At 31.3% G+C, this 19,695-nt stretch overlaps 1 protein-coding gene across 5 annotated transcripts in view; it reads left to right on the forward strand.

Moving 5' to 3' along the window:
* LOC136969808 (TOX high mobility group box family member 2-like) overlaps positions 1-7,722 on the forward strand; it is an 88,661-nt gene extending 80,939 nt beyond the window's left edge. For 3 of the 5 annotated variants that reach the window (XM_067264080.1, XM_067264084.1, XM_067264083.1), the window contains exons 8-12: positions 1,656-1,736; positions 1,809-2,036; positions 2,247-2,429; positions 2,526-2,647; positions 5,983-7,372. In XM_067264080.1, the coding sequence (XP_067120181.1) occupies positions 1,656-1,736; positions 1,809-2,036; positions 2,247-2,429; positions 2,526-2,647; positions 5,983-6,049 (681 nt within the window). In that variant the 3' untranslated portion in view covers positions 6,050-7,372. Of the gene's footprint in view, positions 1-1,655; positions 1,737-1,808; positions 2,037-2,246; positions 2,430-2,525; positions 2,648-5,982; positions 7,373-7,504 lie in introns of those variants that run through there. The other 2 variants (XM_067264082.1, XM_067264081.1) reach the window with 2 other exon arrangements.
* Positions 7,723-19,695: the final 11,973 nt, after the last annotated feature.

Genomic DNA, 19,695 nt, shown 5'->3' on the forward strand with positions numbered 1-19,695 from the left:
TGTTCCGACTAAAGCCAGATAGCCGGAGTAAGCTTATTCTGATCATAAAACATTTATTTGAAGAGTGTATGAATGTTTAAAATGGCCACAAATGCTCGGGACTCAGAGAAAAATTTCTCAATAACTCATTAAACTATCTAATGGGTTTAAACTGTCCGTAAGCATCTTTCGTCGCCGTGCCAAGTAATAACGTTTGTTGTTATCAGTAAGATTTTCACACACAAGTGTAAATTGCTATTGCCGAGAAAGCCAAGTCCGAGGCAATTAAAATTCTTCATCTGTGATAGAAATAATGCCCATGAGTCCATAAATTGTAGTCATTCACCATCCGTTGCCGGGTTTAATTGGACATAATCAAAATAAATGGCGCCTTTACCCGTTCACCTCATGGGGTGATGCCATTAACATTGAAAGACATTACAGTATATTTTATGGTATACTCACGTAATATGCCTGTTAGTATCCGCTAAAGAGGGATACAACGCTTGAATAGCTGTCAGTGTTGCCTATTCTTGTCAAAATTTTGCATTAATATTCAAAGTGGCATCGATTCCTACCGATCTTTACAATGCAGATTTGCTCAATCTCCGAGTGTTTCGGGATTTTCCGCGACGTTAATGAAAGTAGTGTGAAATTAAGTATCGAAAAAGCTTTTGTTACATAAATTAACTTTGTTATAATATGCAAGTTTCTCATCGTTTCAATGCATAAAAGTGGATGTGTTCATTAAATCTAGGATGACACACACTGACTCATGGTTATGAGCATTGCAGTTGCAAGGGAAAAAACACTACTTGTACATTTATAATGTTTACTTTCTTATAGAAGTAAGGCTTTAGTATCCAATTTGATATGAGTTTAGGGATTTAAATATTTAAATTTGAAATACAGTAGTTACTGTATGAAGATAGGTTAGTACAATACAGCCCAGCACAGTAGAGGTAGGTAGGTACGGCGCAACTGAGAATTAAAGTAATGTGTAGTGGTATGAAGAGGCAAAATCTTAGTTAGATCGATTTTATACAGGTAAATTAATTGTTGAAGTAACAATTTATAAGCTTTATTAGGCGTAGAAACGAAGTTCTTAGAAGATAAACTAGTAGAATAGACCGGCAAGTGAACTAGCAGAATCAATACAAATTAAGATAATGTAAACAGAAGATACAATATATAATTAATAGTGAAAAATTGCGTAGAACAAGATGAAACGCCTTCAAAAAAGGCTATAAATTTTACCATGCCCAAAACGAAAGTGAAACTGGTCGAGATAAAATAAACTTATAAATAAATGAATCGAGGCTAATCAGATACAGAAAATAATTTATAACCAGTGATAAAATTGATGTAGTATCGTGCTCTGAAAATGAAGCATATTTTGTACGTGAGATAAATTCAATCATTAAAACGGGTCTAAATTCAATTAATAAATACATTTAACTGCATCAATCAATAAGTATTCGGTTGTAGAAACTCTCATAAATTTGTAGGGGGGCTTTATTCAATTCCTTCAGCAATAATAAACGGAGCAACGAACATGAATCACTGCAAGCACGCAAAGGCTATTGATCTTTTCCTAAAGTACTCTACACAACAGTTGTAAACTGTGAGGCAAGCTGAAGATGTCGAAATTAAAATCCTTTATTTTACATGTTCAGTTGTATAAAAAGAAAACCGAAGCAGCCAAGAAGGAATATTTGAAAGCCTTAGCTGCTTACAGAGCTAGTTTAGTCTCGAAGGTAAGTTTGAAAATTTGCTAGGATGAGGGACTTAGATAACGTAATTTGTTCTAATTAAATCATCTTTTTAAGCAGGCAGCTGCCGATCAGTCTGACGTCATGTACGGAAATTCCGTCAGTCCTACATCTTCATCAGCCACATCCCCCGTTAATTCATCGCCCGGTCACGTGTCGATGTTGTCACCCCTTCAGAAGAAATCCCCGTTACTAACATCCCTGATGGAAGGGAATTCCCCTTTGGCATCTCAACTGCAACAGCAGCAGCAGCATCCTGTAGTGCCAGGCCAAATGTGGCGCTCCGTAAGTAACACATTTTCCAACTCATTCGGATACAGAAATTTGTTTGAACCGCTTAAAACATTAAAAATATGTATATATATACACAAATACATATTATATTATTGTTGTTAATTAGCTGCATGTTTTAAAAAAAGGGAAACGGAACGAGTTTGTCGAAGTTCAAACAAATTTCTGTATTTTTTTACTTGACTGATCCAATCCCTCCTTCAGATCAGCAACATGTACTTCACTGTCCCACAGCCCGTCAACAATAACCATCCAATGTCTCATCATTCCATGGGTCAGATGCTACATCCGCAATCGAACCAGATGCTACAACAGCAACAAATCATCCAGCCTCAAGGGGTCAGTCAGTCTATGAATTCCAGCAGTTCGTACACTGTCATGTCCACGGTGAGAACCCCAGTTTTTCTCAGCCTTTCCAGATCGCCAGTTTAACCACTTTTATTTTCATTTTATTAATTTTTTTTTCTGTGTGTTTCTTTATAGATGGCAACGCAGAACAGTATGCCGGGATCGGAGGTTTCTCGAAACTGTCTTCGTAATAATATTGAAACGACGCAATGGGAGCAAGATTACCCCAATAACGATTGCGTCATTACTCATTGCAGGTAAATTTTTTACGTGTATTTACTTACAAAGAAATGGCATCCTCAGGTTTTAAGATAGATTTACCTCATATCTCCGTAAACGATCATACATTTTCTTCTACAATTTTCTTTTTTTTTTTCTAAATATCTCTTGTATTTGTGATTCCCCCTGTTGGCTCTACTGAAGGGTTTTTCAATTATTTATTCTTTACTAGTGTCTCTTCTAAAGTTTATCTGTATAAAGACTCTTATTAAACCTCTTCAACGTTTTCAGTGATGTTATAAGTTTAAACTTCCGATAATGAGCGAGAACCACATTATTCATCATCGAGTGGTTGTAATGCTTTCCGTATCGAGCGTTTTGTAAGAAAAAAGAAATGTTTGTTCCATTCAATAACGTTGTTATTATACCTCTATCGAAAAAACTTAATTAACATATTATATATGAGGGACTCTCGTGTAGGGTGCAACACCCTCAAAGTGCAAAGATAACCTCTTCAAAGAGTGTAAGGTCTTATAACCCAAGAATAGCCTTGCACCTCTAGAAAAAGAGCATTAACAAGGTCTTACACCTCCTAGAAGAGATAAAACTCTTGTGTCTAACTCCTATATAGATTTGGAAGTGTTTCTGGAAGGCCTTTCACAATTGGCTTGGTTTTATGGAATAAGTGAAGTGACCAAGTCCTGAAATGTAAAAAGAAAAACGTTTCGACTGATGTCAGATGTCACTTGGTCGATTCCGGTCGACGATCGTCGGTTTTCTAGTTTCCTGGCATCGTCGATGATGACACGTGTTACGAAGAACAATAAACTTAAGAGTACTTTCTATGAGAAATTGGCCTTATATAGGTGTTAGACACGCGAAGAAAATCCGGAAAATTCCCTGCTGGTCAGGCGCGAAACTGCCACCAATGTGTTTAGTGGTTTTATCCACAAGCGCGCCTTTTAATCGCTTACGTCGTGTCGAATTCAGGCTAAAATACACGTATAGAAATACAGATCTAAGTAAAAAACCTTAACGAATTTTTAATGGGTGTATTTGAAAATCCTACAGGGTTTAGGCAGCTGAAAAGGCTAAGAACGCCGCTATATACGGAATATAAGTACACGTAAATAGAATAATTTCAAATGTAACGGATTTTAACTGAAATTTATTTGAACGTACTATAATTAACGGTTTTTAAAGTAGAAATAGACAGATTTTCTTTCATTGTTGCAAAGCTTTTTAGAGTTATATCTTATGAATAACGCAGAGGACGTCTTATCTTCTTCTTTCAGCTTACATTTTATTCAATTTTATAGAAATATTTTACTTATATCAGCCTATAAAATTACTACACGTATTTATAGTGTTTGCTTTTTTTATTTTAGGAGTTATTTCTCGCTATTCTTTATATTTTTTTTAACGTAATAAAAATCCGAAAATATTATTCTGATACTTAATTGAAACGATATTCCTAACTGACATTGTTTTATTTATAATGAAGTATCTTATTTATATATTTATATAATCGAGAATTTTTTTTTTATGTAGGATGAATCTGTTCCACTTTTGTTGCTATAAAAGCTTTCCAATTATGTTACGACACGCTGAATTCAATCTTAATCCCCCTCGAGAAAAATTTATCCTCGGAAAAAAATTTCTTCGAAATCAAATTTTTATGAATATTTTAGTTTTTGTCTATGATTAAACTATTATATTCTAAAACAATTTTTCATAATTATCTTTTCTGTAACTGGAATAAATATATATATATATTTTTCCCCTAGATTTAAAATATTTATTTTTTGCTAGGGATATAATATATATTTTTAATAATTATTTTTATCGAATGTGGAGATTCGTGTTTTTTTCCCCTCAGAAAAATTAAAAAAAGGATTCAACTTAGAAAAATCTTTAAATATTTCGAGGAATATCTGAAGGAATATGAAGGAATGTTTGAAGAAAATTAGAAGAAAATGTGGGAGAATATTTGAAGGAATTTGGAGGAATATGGGGAAATACTTGGACGAATTTAGAGGAATATGGGGGGGTGTTATTTGGAGAAACATGAGACTAATTTGGAGGAATATTTGGATGTGTACGGAGGAAATATTTGCAGGAATATGGAGGGAATATTGGGATTAATTTGGAGGAATATGGAAGGAATATGGGGGAATATTTGGACGAATTTAGAGGAATAATGGGGGAGTTATTTTGGAGAATCATGGGGCAATATTTAGAGGAATATGGAGGAAATATTTGGACTAATTTGGAGGAATATGGAGGAAATATTTGGAGGAATATAGAGGGAATATTGGGGACTAGTTTGGAGGAATATGGAGGAATATGGGGGAATATTTGGACGAATTTAGAGGAATAATGGGGGAGTTATTTTGGAGAATCATGGGGCAATATTTAGAGGAATATGGAGGAAATATTTGGACTAATTTGGAGGAATATGGAGGAAATATTGGGACTAATTTGGAGGAATATGGAGGAAATATTTGGAGGAATATAGAGGGAATATTGGGGCTAGTTTGAAGGAATATTTGGAGGAATATGGAGGGAATATTCGGACGAATTTGGAGGAATATTTGAAATAAAATATGAAAAAATTTTCGGGAATATTTGGAGGAATTACTGTATAAAGTATTGGAATTTATGTCTTAAGATTTCATGGCAATGAATGCGTTGTTGAAAGAATCCTTCAATTTCATTGCGCGAAGAAATCTTCATGCAATAGATTGAAATTGAGTGCTTCTTTCAACGACACATTCATGCAACTTTTATGAATATTTATGCAATCTATGATAGATTTCATGGCTATAGAACCATAAACACTTAGCCCCAAGTTGCGTAATTGGAATCGTGAAGCACACGAGCTAAAGTTGTATGAATCTTGATTCATGAAATTAAATTATAATTATACATTTAAATTACGGTGAAAACATTAAATATTCCAGGATTTTTTTTATTAGTTAAATTTGCTCTTTATACTGTTAAACAATGCTATTAATTACCAAAATGCGTCGAGTATGTTGGCATTAATAAGATGAAAGCGATGCTTCAGCTTCTTGCTCTCCTCTTGAATAATTTATATTTGTTTTCTGATTTAAAATTACGAATTTTACAATCTCGAACGATAATATTTATCAAGATAATGTTGTAAAATTATATATTTTTGTACTACACTAGCGTTATCATTTCTTGTATCTACCTTTGCACCTGTTGATGCCAGTTCTTATAACAAAAATAATTAAAAACTCATTAAGAAAAAAAAAAGAAATGACGTTTTTTCTTCTAAATGAAAACAAAAACACAATTATCATCAGAAACACATTAATTATATTAAAATTTTATTTTTATTCTTCAGCAGGGACGCATTTAACTCGTGGTTAGAACCCCGCCCTCCCCAAAACACGTATGCATCGGTCAAGTAGAGGATTCCTTCGTAGAAAAGAATCAATCGTGTGGATGTTGTCAGGAGGATTTTCGATTCCAGTATTAAAAAATATAATAAAAAATAAGTAAACCATATTAAAAATTTAATAAAACACCATACAACACGGATATGAAGCTATAAACTCTGAATGACCTTTTGATGACCACCATGATGATTAAACAAAACAAATAAGAATCCAATTAATAGTATTGATCGTAATAGTAATATTGATGATGTGAATGATGATGATGATGATGATGTTGAAGCAAAGCTTCAGAAAATAATAATGATAATATTGATACAAACTCGACTATGTACCGTGTCCCATTGAAGACAGTTTTATCGCTGTCTATAAAAGCTTCCTTCCTAAAAATTTCAAAAAAAGAAGAAGAAATTATATATATATATAAATAAATATATATATATACATATATATATATATATATAAATAATAATAATTAATTAAAAAATGGTCTATTGTAAGTCTTCTTTATATGACAATCGCTCAGTCAGAAAACGAAGACTGTTAATTTCACCTTCTATGGGATTTTTTTAAGTTATGGACAATTCAAAATGTAGTTCTATGTTCGAACTCGTAGAGAAGATTATATAAAAAAAACATAATAATAATAATAAGACCCTTTATAAAGGGTTTTGTGATGTTTTACACCACTTGTGTACATTTTTGGATCTGTCATGTGCTTAGTTTTATAGTCAGTATCATAAGAAAATACAAAAAAAAATATCCAAAAAATACAATGTAAACCAGAAAAAAAACGGTAAAGAAAAACACAAAACACGGTACATAAATATACATAAATATAAATAAATAATATATATATATATATAATGAATGTGAAGTTGTTAAACGAAAAAAAAAATAATAATAATTAATTAATTAATAACGAAATTTCTCCTGCTGTAATTTTGAAAATTGTTTGAATCCTCTTCCATAATTTTTTTCTACCTTTATAGTTGCCATATCAAAATGTCGAGCGGAAAAAATTTGCATTTTTAATCGAGAAACGATTTAAAAATATATAAAAAGAAAAATTTGTTTATTTGTGTAGGAATCGTGAGAACATATTTAAAAAAAAACAATAATAAGAATAATAATATGAAAAAAAGAAAACTTTTATAAATCATGTCCACTTTATGGAACAAAAAAAATCACTAAAAAAAATACAATTTTTAATGGAAAAAAAAATACAAACTTTGTATATACGAGTTGTAGAACGGTTGCATTTTTTGTGAATTTTTCAATTAATCAAAATGTTTTCTTTTTTATTATTACTATTATTATTCTATTTAATAAAGAAAACACACGAAAAAACACGTGAAAAAAAGGAGACATAAAAGTCTTCTTTTTCTCTTGTTACCATAAAAGAAAGTAATGTTTGTTTTTCTTTTTCCTTTCCTTTTCTGTTTTTCATTTTTACCAAAATGTGTGAAGGGAAAATAAAGAAAGACAGTAAAAATATAACCGAAAAGTATGAAAAAATACAGTTTTTTTTTGGAAGAAATTTAAAGAAAAAAACAAAGAAAACACAAGAAAAAAGTTATTGTCCCACGCTTATGTAAAACTGTAGATGTAATGATATTTTGTGCATGATAATGTCAGTGTTGTATGAATATTTAAAACGTATAAAATAAAAGGGTGCAAACACACTACTTAATGATCGTTTTTTTTTTAATGTATAAGCATTTCTCCATTATGTATAAGTGCTAAACTTGTTTAAGAATATGTTAACGACGTTCCTAGTACAGTTATTTATGTTGTATAATCGTTTCATAGTCGTGAATCATCTAGGTTAATGAAATACCTCGAGAGGTACCGCGTGAGAATCGTATTTTCTGTCTTTTTATATATATATATTTATATAATTTCATCAGAAAATGTGAAAATTAAACTGCAGTTCGCATGCAAAAGAAACGGAAACATTTCATTTTTCTTATAAAATCCATTGTCGATTCCCGATGGTTGAAGAACCGTCACGAAAGAATTTCGCATGAAATTTCTCTATTTAAATGAAAGAGAATACGTGTTTGGGAGGAAATAAATTTAAAAATATAAAGTTTTCTTACGTTAGTACGCGTTGGAAACGTGAACAAGAAGGATGGTTTTCAATTATCTTACCGATGGATTGATGGAAGAAGGCAAACGCAACACTTGGGAAATCTGACAACAGGGGTGCCATCCTGGAGGACCGTCTGCGGGGAGAGTGGCCCTCTATTTGGGGCGTTATATGCGTGGAAACTCGGAAAACACGTGCCCAGCCCGCTGGTCAGGCGCGAATCCACGACTATTGTTCGGTGGTCTTATACGCTTACCCACTGGTGAGTCTTCGTGAATGGATGTGCCATCTTCCATTATTTAGCATTATCTTCATATACCTACTTTTGTTAAATTAAATAAATATCGTATCAAAATTCTATTGGGTTTTTTTTTTTGGTTCATTTGCAACAAACTAATCTTCAAATCTTCCAAAATGAAGCAGTTTTCTCTTCTAATTTTTGATTCCGCAATTTAAAATCTTTAAATTTACATATTTTTCACAATTGTGTAACTAAAATGTTATGAGCCATTATAATAAAATCATTATAATGACTTTGAAAGCCTCACAATTTCCAAACAATCGAGGCAATCAAAGAATAGTTTTAATTACAATTAAAAAAAGTGCCTCGAATATTTCACGTTTTAGGCATTGTTATAGAATTTAATAAAAGAATTATTCTCAAAAATATATATATATTTAGTCTTAGATATATTTTATTTTGATATTAATTAGAGATATCAAGTATTATTCTTTAGGGGCATACGTGACAAATCGCATTAAGTTCGTGGTCGTAAGCGCTTTGCAAATTCAGAAAATATTCGATTTTTAAATAAAAATGCTTGAATTCTGCATCTTTGCAGTGTTATTTTAATTTTTATTCAGAAAAAATTGGTTTAATTTCTATAAAAACGTAGCATAACCACGATAAAAAAAGGCAATATTTTACAATGATCTAAACTTGGACTTCGTCCATCATTCTTAGACGTCCCTTGTGTATGAAGCGCTAGTTATCAATTACACGTATAAAAGGATAAAGAATCAAATGTTGTTGACATTCTTCAAAGTACGACATAAGGGATGTTTAACTTCCTTGATATATTCCTGAGTAAATCAATTTTTAATGCGTTTTTTTTAAACCAAAGAAAATATGCACCGAAAAAAAATTGATTTGAGGAGTAAATCGAAAGAGTAAATCGCATTTTGTAAAATAAAATATAATTAAAAATCTATTCTTAATTACATTATACCATATAAAAAGTAAAAATATAATTAGAGAAAAAAAATTTTGCAAGAGAAGAGGGAGGAAAATTCACGCGTGAAAGGACGATTCATATTCAAAATTTCACTGTGCTCCTCTCGGCAGGGCTATCGAGGTATTTTGTAAATAAGGGTATTTTTCCGAAGAAAACAGGGGCCCTCAGTGGGTTTCTACCCTCTACAAAATTAATACTATTTCTATTAACAGAAAATAAAATATATATAAGACTGCATTCTACGAATTTCATTTGTCCAAAAAGAAGGGCCCTCTCGACTGTTCTGCATTTTGGCAGGGTCGACTTTGTAGATAAGCTCCACAAGCTGAAGCTGAGCCTCATATTTTTACACGTGTAAAAAAATATGAGGCCCAGCTTGTTGGTAGATGTCAAGGGCCTCGTTGTGTGTTACAGCTTAAAGCCGGTTTCAAATTAATTTAATTTAATCTTAAATATTGTTATTTTTTAAATTGAAACCGTTAACGTTCTTTTTCCGTTTTCAATTTCTAACGGCTTTATGTAAATTTCAAATTTCAAATTACACAGACCGTTAGAGGAATACATAGTGTACTGTATACATAGAAACAACAAAGCAGCTGCTAATAAATGACTATTTTTTGTATATAAGACAGGCGAATCAAATCAAAAATATGACAAAAAGTATGAATGATATGTTTTCTTGATACTTATGTTTTATTTTTTTTTATATTTTTCCTCCTTTTTTTTATATCAAATATTAAAAATTTCTTCAGTCATAGAGAACGAGTGGAGAAGGGGGAGGAGGATAATGCTAAAAATTGTGATGTATGACCCAGAGGAGTTGAACCCAAGCGAAAATTAAAGCGCTATATCCTAAGATATTTACATACAATGAATAATAAAATTTCTCACGTTTCTATTTGGATTCAAAGATAGCTTTATGCGATGTTTTCAAACTCTTACTCCATCAGAGGCACTTCTTTCATCTGGATTTGAAATCTTAGAAGATAAACAGTTCTCTTTTCATGCATCCAGTCTCTAATTTGGTTTTCAGTTGAATATAAGCTCCTTCACTGCCAAATAAAATGAAATATTCCGAGGACATTTGTCATACTGGCAGCTTTTGGGACCTGAGTTTGTCCAACTGTTATTTTCTCTTCTTTGAGAAAATGGTCTTACCATATATTTACATCCAGACGTTTTAACATTTAAACATCTCATTCCTTCCTATTTTAAATGGAATAACTGAAGATTTAAAGGAATTTTTAATGTTACAGGAAATAAAAATACTCTCCTTTTCCCCCCACCTCTTCCTGTTGCTTACCTTTATTCTCGTTGTGTTAATCCTGTAAATTTTTTTTTTAAATAATAAAAAAATAATGAAATTGTTTCGAATCTCCTCTGCATACTTTTGCGTGTACTAAAACCCTTTTCTACAATTATGAACTCCATCCTCTTATAAAATTACTTTTCATCTCCCTCTTCCTCTCTCTCTCTTCTTTAAACAATTCAGGAGGAAGGTCGTTGATCTCATTGTTATTAATTTTTTAAAAATTGATAAAATGCTGCTGCTCCTGTCTAGAAATGGAATTTTTGAATTTAAAAATAGATTAATAGATGTAAAAATGATTTTTTTTTTTTTTTTACAAAATAAACAGCAGTTAAGTACACTTAACTTATAGATAAACGATTGTTTGCGCGCTACTTTAAATAATAAAAATAAAATATTAAAAATGGGATTAAAATATAATTAAAAATTCGTAATAAATTTAGGAATTATTATTTTATTTATCGAATTTTTTTAACGGTCGTGAGAATTTAAAATCCCTTAATAATTGTCACACTTCGTTCTAATTTAACGCTTTTATCGCGTAAAATTCATAAATATATAGTGAGATAAACTGATAAATAAGTCCGTTTATGGTTATTTTTTACCTTTATCCATCAAATGTGTTCATAAATATTGGAATCGATTTTTTATTTAGACACGAAGCTAGTTTTGGCACCATTCAAACGCATATTGAGTTCCCTTCGGTTTGATTCGATCTTTCTTTGGACTGAATCCCATTTTTCTTCTTCTTACAGCCTTATTTTTGGAGTTAATTCCGTTAGGTTTCCCTTTTTTTTCTCTATATGTAACATCTCTTTAAATAACTCTCCCATAAGACTCTTATTTTCTGTTTAATGACCTTAAGACCTAATTCCTCAATGTATCCTCTAAAGACCTTTTTCATTATGTCCCCCAAGGCTCCGTCTCAAATTTATCTTCCTTACACTTAATGTTTATTTATATAAAATTAATATTGTTACCCATAAATTAAATTGTTTGAACTTGGTCTCCGTTGCTGAATTGCTTCTCTAATTTCATATTCATTTGGTTCTTGTACTACATATTTGTAAATTGTTACGTATGGAATAATGTAGAAGAGTGCCGTTAATTTTATGAAATTCTTGCAATAAAATATCGTTTAACGTACAAACAACCGATAAATAAATGATATTTTTCGTCTAACATGCATTAGAAAGGTTCAAAATGGCGGCCTCCGTGCAAGAATTCGCCATCCTCTCTATTCCTCGATCTCGCTGCTTTTTTTTTTTTACTACATCAATAGGATCGAACAGAAGCTTAAGGAATAAGGGAACGCTTCTACCTCTAAAAATCCATAAAAACTATTATCAATGCATACAATCAATGAATCCATTGTAACATCATATCATTAATGCAAAACCTCCGTCGAGGGTTCCAAAAGAATTATCTTAATCGAAACAGTTTTGGGGGGACGATTATCTAACTTTTAAACGCCCGACCCTACATTTATCAGAATTACCACAAAATCATAACCACCAGAACGGATTCGAACCCGGATCTTACGCGACATCAATACAGCTTTGTAGATTAGTCTGGCTTAATGGAAAAAGGCAACGAAATCTGCCAATGGGAATATCACGCGGGGTACTATGTATAGGGATTAGACACGTAAAAATCCCAGGAAACTCCGCGCGACCGAGCGATTTCACCCAATAGCGAGTTACATCTTCCTAAAACACGTGCAGAAGTAAATCTTAGAAACATATGCGGATAGGAATTAATTAAATCGATAAAACTGTGGAATGGAAAGAAAGAAATCAAAATTGATAAGGACATTAATCCTGGAAGATTTGTTTGAGAAACAATATACATTAGAGATAATAATCTTTCTAATCGAGCTCGGATGTCGTATTATTTGGAGTAAGTTAAATTATGAAGACTAAAGAGGAATAGATAACAATCTGGTAGCGCTTGTAACTTCTATTTATCATCGGAAAATGACTATCTGTCCAGCAAGACAAATGGTTGTCATGACTGAGGTGAGTTAACATCTCTGATGTACACTTAATCTAATATATACTAATGCATAAAGCGATTTTACAGTGGAAATACATCTTTTTGAAGCGGGCGTGTTTTAAAAGAATCACAAGAATCCTTTTTTGAAATTTTAAAGCGCTATCGTATCCATCAGTTCGATCCGTTTCCCTTCCTACAGCGCCTGTATTTTTAAGCCGGGTGTTAACAACACCCGTCTTAACTTTAAAACAAATTTTACTACAGTCTTCTGGCATTTTATTACTGCATTATATCATTTCTAAATATTTACGATGCATCGTTGCTATGACTTGTACCAATATATTGGAAACTATCTCGCAAATAAGATCTTCTAGATGTGAAAACATCCCACATTATATCCCAGGCGCCCGTATAGAAGGTAGATATATATATATATTTTATAAAGAGTAATGGCGTTCAAAATACTTCCACCATGACAAGTATTTATGGCACCTTAAGAACTCTCATATGGAGCATGAAAATCAGGATAGAACGCCTAATGTATCATTCCATGAACAAAACTGTTAAGAGATTCTTCTGTAGTTTGAAAAAAAATATGGCATAGAAAAATACAATTTTTAAACACAAAGAAAACACCAAATTGCCTTTCAGAAAACAAATATTTAATTGGCTTCCACGAAGAGGAGGGGTGGAAGATGGAAGACATTTTTTTTTTCCTTTTGAGGGGGTAATGTTTATGTATGTGGGTGTGTTTTGTACCTTATTGCTGCTACACAAACTTCGACCATAATAAACATAAGCGAAGTTTTATTACTTATTTTCTCATTTATCCATACAGTTTTGTCTGTTGCACACAAGGTAATATTTGTAATGAAATTTCCAACGCTATAGCTGTTGTAATATCGTTAAACATCGACATTATGCCGTAATTAACTGCAGATTGCATTTTCACCAACAAAACTAAAACCTATTAAACCACGTATAAACTACTGGTTTGAGAAAGATGAAAGCAAGAGAGAGAGGGGAGGGAAAAACTAATATTTTTAATAATATTAATCCAGAAAGACATTAATTTTTGCATGGTAATAATGGTCAAATGAACAACTTTCTATTTTCAGATAGTCTAAGAAAATAACCTTAAGTACGAGTAGGAAAAAATGGAAAAAATAGTAACTAATTTTTACAGTAGCGAAAGAAAAAGATTAAAAAATATATATATATATATATATATATATATATACAAGAAGAGAGAGAGAGAGAAAGAGAGAGAGAGAGAAGAGAGAGAGGAAGAGGAGAAGGAGGAGAAGGGAGAAAAATAAAAAAAATAATAAAATTTAAACAGAAATGATTTCAGAGAAAAATACATTTAGAACAGAAAAAAACTTAAAAGGAAAAGAAAAATTACAAAATTACAAATGCAAACTAAAATTTAAAAATATCAGATTTTCCCCTTCCGTTTCCAGTTATTAGTTTACAAATGTTCATATTCTACCATCTTACTAAAAAACACAACAAAAATTCCCTAAAAAACAGTTTAAAAACACTATAAAAATCTTACTTTATATATTAGTTACGTATAATAAAATTAGAACCGATAAGAAAAGTTAAAATTGTAAATTTAAAATAATATTTAAAGGAAAAGAAGAAGAAGGAAAAAAAATCCTTTAAAACTGCATCTGTTGTCGCTGCTTGTAAATAAAAATGTTTGACTGAGTTAGTTTTTTCCTGTACAAACAATAATAGTGAAAAGTAATCACTTCCAATTCGCCCTCTGGTATCAGACAAGAGAACTAGACATGTACGTAATCGAAAGAATGACTCCATATCTGCAGATAGAAATCATATTGCCTCACTATAAACCATTTATTGCACGACAGAAAGAGAACTAAAGACAGTATTGAGTGTCTAACCACCAACCAGCGTGTTATGGCAAAGAAATAGAACGGTTTTCCCAATCTCTTTCACTATCTTTTTCGTCTGTCATAAAATGAGTGAGGCAAATAATGCGAAAATGTTGTCGTCCATACCTGGAAATACAATTTAAGTGAGTTTCATAGCGACCTTCATGAAAGAAATAACATTAAATTCTTTCTTCCCCCCTTTTATATTATCATTGTTAAAATCCTTACATTCTCATTTCATTATTGTGTTGGTGCAAGTTATAAATTTTTTTATGTTCTCCCATCATTATTTTTATTATTATATTTATATATTATTTTTTTTAAAAGGTAAAAAAGGGGGAGAAAATACCTTCCACCTCCTCCTTTACTCGACGTTTTATGTTTATGAAAATTTTCCAAAACTTTAATTATAAACAAGTTATTAATAATCTACTTTTCAAAAACGATAATTGAACGTCATTAAAGTAAAAAAAAAGAAAAAGAAGAGGAGGAAAAAAAAATGAAGAGGAAAAGCAAAAGCAAAATTAATTGCGTTACGTTCGGATAAAAAGGCGCTTTTGTCGAATCTACCACCGAAAAAATGGTTAGACCGAAAAAACGGTTGTCTTCAATAACGTTACCGTCATGCCGATAACTTCATAATGCATCAAATTATCTCGAAATTTATTTAATTTTTTTCCGACTTCGACATTTTTAAACTATAAATACGTTAAAAAGAAATCGTCCGAATGAGATTTTATTAATAAATCTCCACTCGAAATCTTAAAAACGACGAGAAAAATCAACCCGTTTCTACTCGTCTCGTTTCACCGGAATTTCAATTACGACGGCGTTATCGGTAATCGATCAAAAACGTTATCGCATTACCGGTAACCTCCGAGACGGAGAATAAGTACATTTTAATACAACGAATAGTTAAAAGCTTACATGGTGTAATAAATAAATTAAATGCGGGATATATTCTATCATAATCATAATTTAAAACATATTGACGTATTATAAACGAGAAAAAAAGTTTTGGAATGTAATTTTTGTTTATCTGTTCATCAATTTTCTATTTCTATTCAAAGCTGGAGGGGACCAAAAAAAAAAGAAAAAACTCATTGACAATCTTCAACAATTGAACCGAGAAATAAATTATTTCTTAGAAGAAAAAAATATTAAAAATAATAATAATAAAAAAATAGAATAAAATATGCAACGTCCACATAAAAATTATAATAATATTTATTAAAATTTGAATTATTATAAAGTGGAATAAAATTAATAAAAAAGAATATTTTCTTTATTAAACGAGTAAAAAAACCCCACCTTCATAAATAAATAAATGTAAGATATATATTTATTTTTTTAATATTAAATTTAACTTCAGATATATATTTATATAATATAAATTCTTAAAGAGTAAAAATGGTATATTAGAGTAAATAAAAAAAAATAATAATAATTTTTCATATAGTGATTTACCTTTGAAAATTTATAAAGGGGGAATGATATTATATTTTAAATAAGGAAAAAATTGAAAATTAATTTTTAATCAAATTTATTTAGTGCAGCGTAAACATTTTCCAGGGGTTTGTAAATTTTAAATACTGTATTTGCCATAGAAAAATGGAGGAAAAAAATATATAAATAGCTGTATTTACTTATAAATGTTAAATGTTTCCATCTTTAAAAGAAAAAATAATAATAATAAATAGAAAAATATATAAATTTTTTTAAAGTTTGGAGTTTTTTATTTCTTTTACAGAAAAAAACAAAACTGCGAGGAAGAAACATTACACCATATTATTTACTCTTACAATATTTTAAATAACTTAAGCATCGTCTCTAATGAGTTAGATGTTACATTCTTCAGATGCAATTATCATCCTTCCCCTTAGGTTAAACACAAAAGAATTATTGAATAATAGTATGGTTAAATGGCAATAGATGGCGTCCTATCGCCTATCTATCCGGTCGCTACGAAACAAACTTAACGTCTGTTGCTATGATACCAAACATCCATTGGAATATTTAAATAAAAATCGTTTGTTTACAATGTTGTTATTTAAATTAGTAATATATCAAATAAATCTATTTTATTTATTCCTGCTTTTATTTATTCAGAATTTAAATTAAAAATTGTCTTTTACTTCTTATATTTTTAATTTGTTTGGTAATTTAAAATTCTAACTTACTGAGAGGTCGCTTTTACGCGAATATTAATAATAACGATAATAAATTATTAAAAAAATTTTTTTTAATATTTAAATTAACTCCAATAATTTTTATTTGCTTTTTTTAATTTCTGAAATGTATTTATTTCTTCTTTAATTTTATTTATTTAACGGTTTGAATTTTCTATTACGTCGTTTGATTAACGTTGTTATAAAAATGTTTCCGTTCATATTTAATTAAGGGTTAGCGAATTTTAAAAAATTGGAATTTTTTTTTATTCTTCTAACAAAAAGATTTCAATTAAATTATTATTAATTTTAATTATTATCTGCGGGATTTGCAACAGTTTCGAATATTTTCGTTTGAATTTTAAATTTGAATCTGGCGCATGCTCACTCCTTCCTCAAACTCTCAAAATTTACAGAAATGGCATTAATTATTAAAAGTTTTACTATAATATTTAAATATTTCTTAAAATTCTTATTAATAACTGTTTAAATTTTCTACTTTCCTAGCTTAGACGATGTTATGACTTTAAAATCAATCATGTGATATGTTGGAAAATTTAAATCGCTGCATGCGAATTGATAATAAATGTAAAAGTTTTAAATTAAATTGTAACCAATTTCGAAAACTTTAAAAATATTTTTAAATTATTAATTCAACTCTTGTTAACAAATGTAATTTGTTTATTTTAAACATTTACGTAATAACATTAAAATTACATTTTATGACGTAACCGTTTTAAATTTTAAAAAATTGCGTATATTTTTAAAAAATAAATATTTATTCATTTAAATAAATTTTTAATAAAATAAGAATTTAAATAATTTGTTAACCATTAGCTTATTATTTAAATTTTTAATTATTTTTCTAGATTCTTCGGTTGCAGATTTTAAAATTTTAAAAAGTCAAATCGAAGCAGTGAATGATGGAAATATTTTTTTGAAAATTTAAACCGATACAATGAATGATGGGAATGCTTTTTTGAAAGTTTAAAGTGAAACAATGAATTATGGGAGATCATTTATTTTAAAGCTGAAATATTTATTTGTAAATAGTATTTTAAGCAAATATATGCTTTTAAATGGTTTAATTATTTAATATTTTAGTGTATTTTGTATTAATAGTTTTATAAATTTTAAAAATTCCAGTTGAAAGAATGAATTTCGAAAAACCGTTTTTTTTAAATTCAAAATTATCGCAATGAACGTCGGGAGATAATTTAAAAATTTGCTATTATCGCTTGTTTGAAGTCATATTTAAGAGAAATCTACTAGAAAGTAATGTTGAAATCAATAACGATTGTTATTAATGTAGAGGGGTGCAGAAATGGGGACGCTTTCCACGAAATTTTCTCATTTATAGTCTCGACGTCAGTCAGGTAAACACTAACATTATTTAATTTAATAGCTTTCCCCCTCTTCGAGGGCATTCCGCGTGGCTCCATCTATCAGACTCGTTTTAAATTACATGCTATGTGTTACGTCATAAACAAACGCTGGATACATCGCACGACTGTCATGGCCGAGAAGAACGTCACATGACGTTACGTCGGCTCGATCCCTCGACGAGTGCGTAACGCGATGAAACATGCTACGTGAGTGTTGACAGTCAATCACTCCTGCTCGTGTGACACGACGTAGCATGACGGCTTCATCACGTGATGTGACGTAATTTCAGTTGTAATTCGAGACTAGAAGCCATCGACTTCTCACATTGTTACATTTAATACGTTGCATGTCGCGTGAGTCTAGCACGTGTTACGTACTCCATTTTGGAATTTACGATGCAAATGGCACAATTTTTTTTTCTTTTAAAATGTACCCAGAATCAAAAGCAAACATATTAAACGAAAAAGACACCCACTTACGTATGACTCATCCGAGATTTTTATCTGTTTAATCTCTCATAATGTTACATTTACTCATAGAAAGTGGCATATAGATGTTATGAAAGAATTGGAAACGTGACTCAATTCTCCATTACAATAAAATACATCATTAAAGCAAGTTGAATCATGGCGACGGGTTGGTAGTCACGTGATTTATCTAGAACTGTTTCCCTTGTTTCAAGCCACTTTTATCTCGCACCACGAAGATTGAAATGTAACATAAATCACCACTGCAATGGGAAGAAATTTATGTAACGCCAAGCAACACGAATGCAAGCAGACAAATGGCGAATACCAAGACAGAAAAAAGGGTGGCCGTTAGTCACGTGACTTTTTAAAAATTCTTCTAATCTCACAGTTCCGTGACGTAAGTGAATCTCAGCACGGTGCGCCAAACTCGTCGTTCCGCAAGTTGCAAGATGGCAACAAACACAAGTAAAACGTTGCACCGAGGAACGGCGCAACAACGACCGAGTCACGTGACCCGGGCCGCCGACGATACAACGGAGCCATCACATAAGCGGAGAGGCGTCTTTTAGCAGGCTGGCAGGGGAGGAAAAAAAAGGGGGACATTTCGACTCTTACAGCAATTTAAGTCGTTTCTTTTAAGGCTAATATTTAATTAGTTAGCAGTGCAAACTTTATTATCGCGCGCATCATAACTGTTAAGTGGATTATCAATACTTAATTGTATGTTTGGACATCCTCCACCTCCCCGATCGATTGCCTCTTCTCCTTATTTAATCACAGAATATTCCTTTCCTCTTTCCGAAATACTCGCCTCGTTCGGCGCGAGATTTTACTACGTCACGTTAATGGCGTTCAGAAATCTGATCGCGTGACGTTTACTTCGATACGCACGATTCTGATCTCTTAATACGTCACGTGGGGTTCGGGCAGCCAATCGCGCGGCGGACGCGAGACGAAGGAACCGACGAAAACCGTCGCGTAACGATCACGAGAAGATCTCGCCGGCCGCGCGATTACGCGTGGCGACGCGCCGGTCGGACGTCTTGCCGCGTCTCGTCGGAAACAGCGCCATCTGTCGCGATTTAATTTTACCAGATTTTAACAA

This window comes from Centruroides vittatus, unplaced genomic scaffold (genome assembly GCF_030686945.1).
Source record: "Centruroides vittatus isolate TY-2023 unplaced genomic scaffold, ASM3068694v2 contig_181, whole genome shotgun sequence".
NCBI lineage: Eukaryota > Metazoa > Arthropoda > Arachnida > Scorpiones > Buthidae > Centruroides > Centruroides vittatus.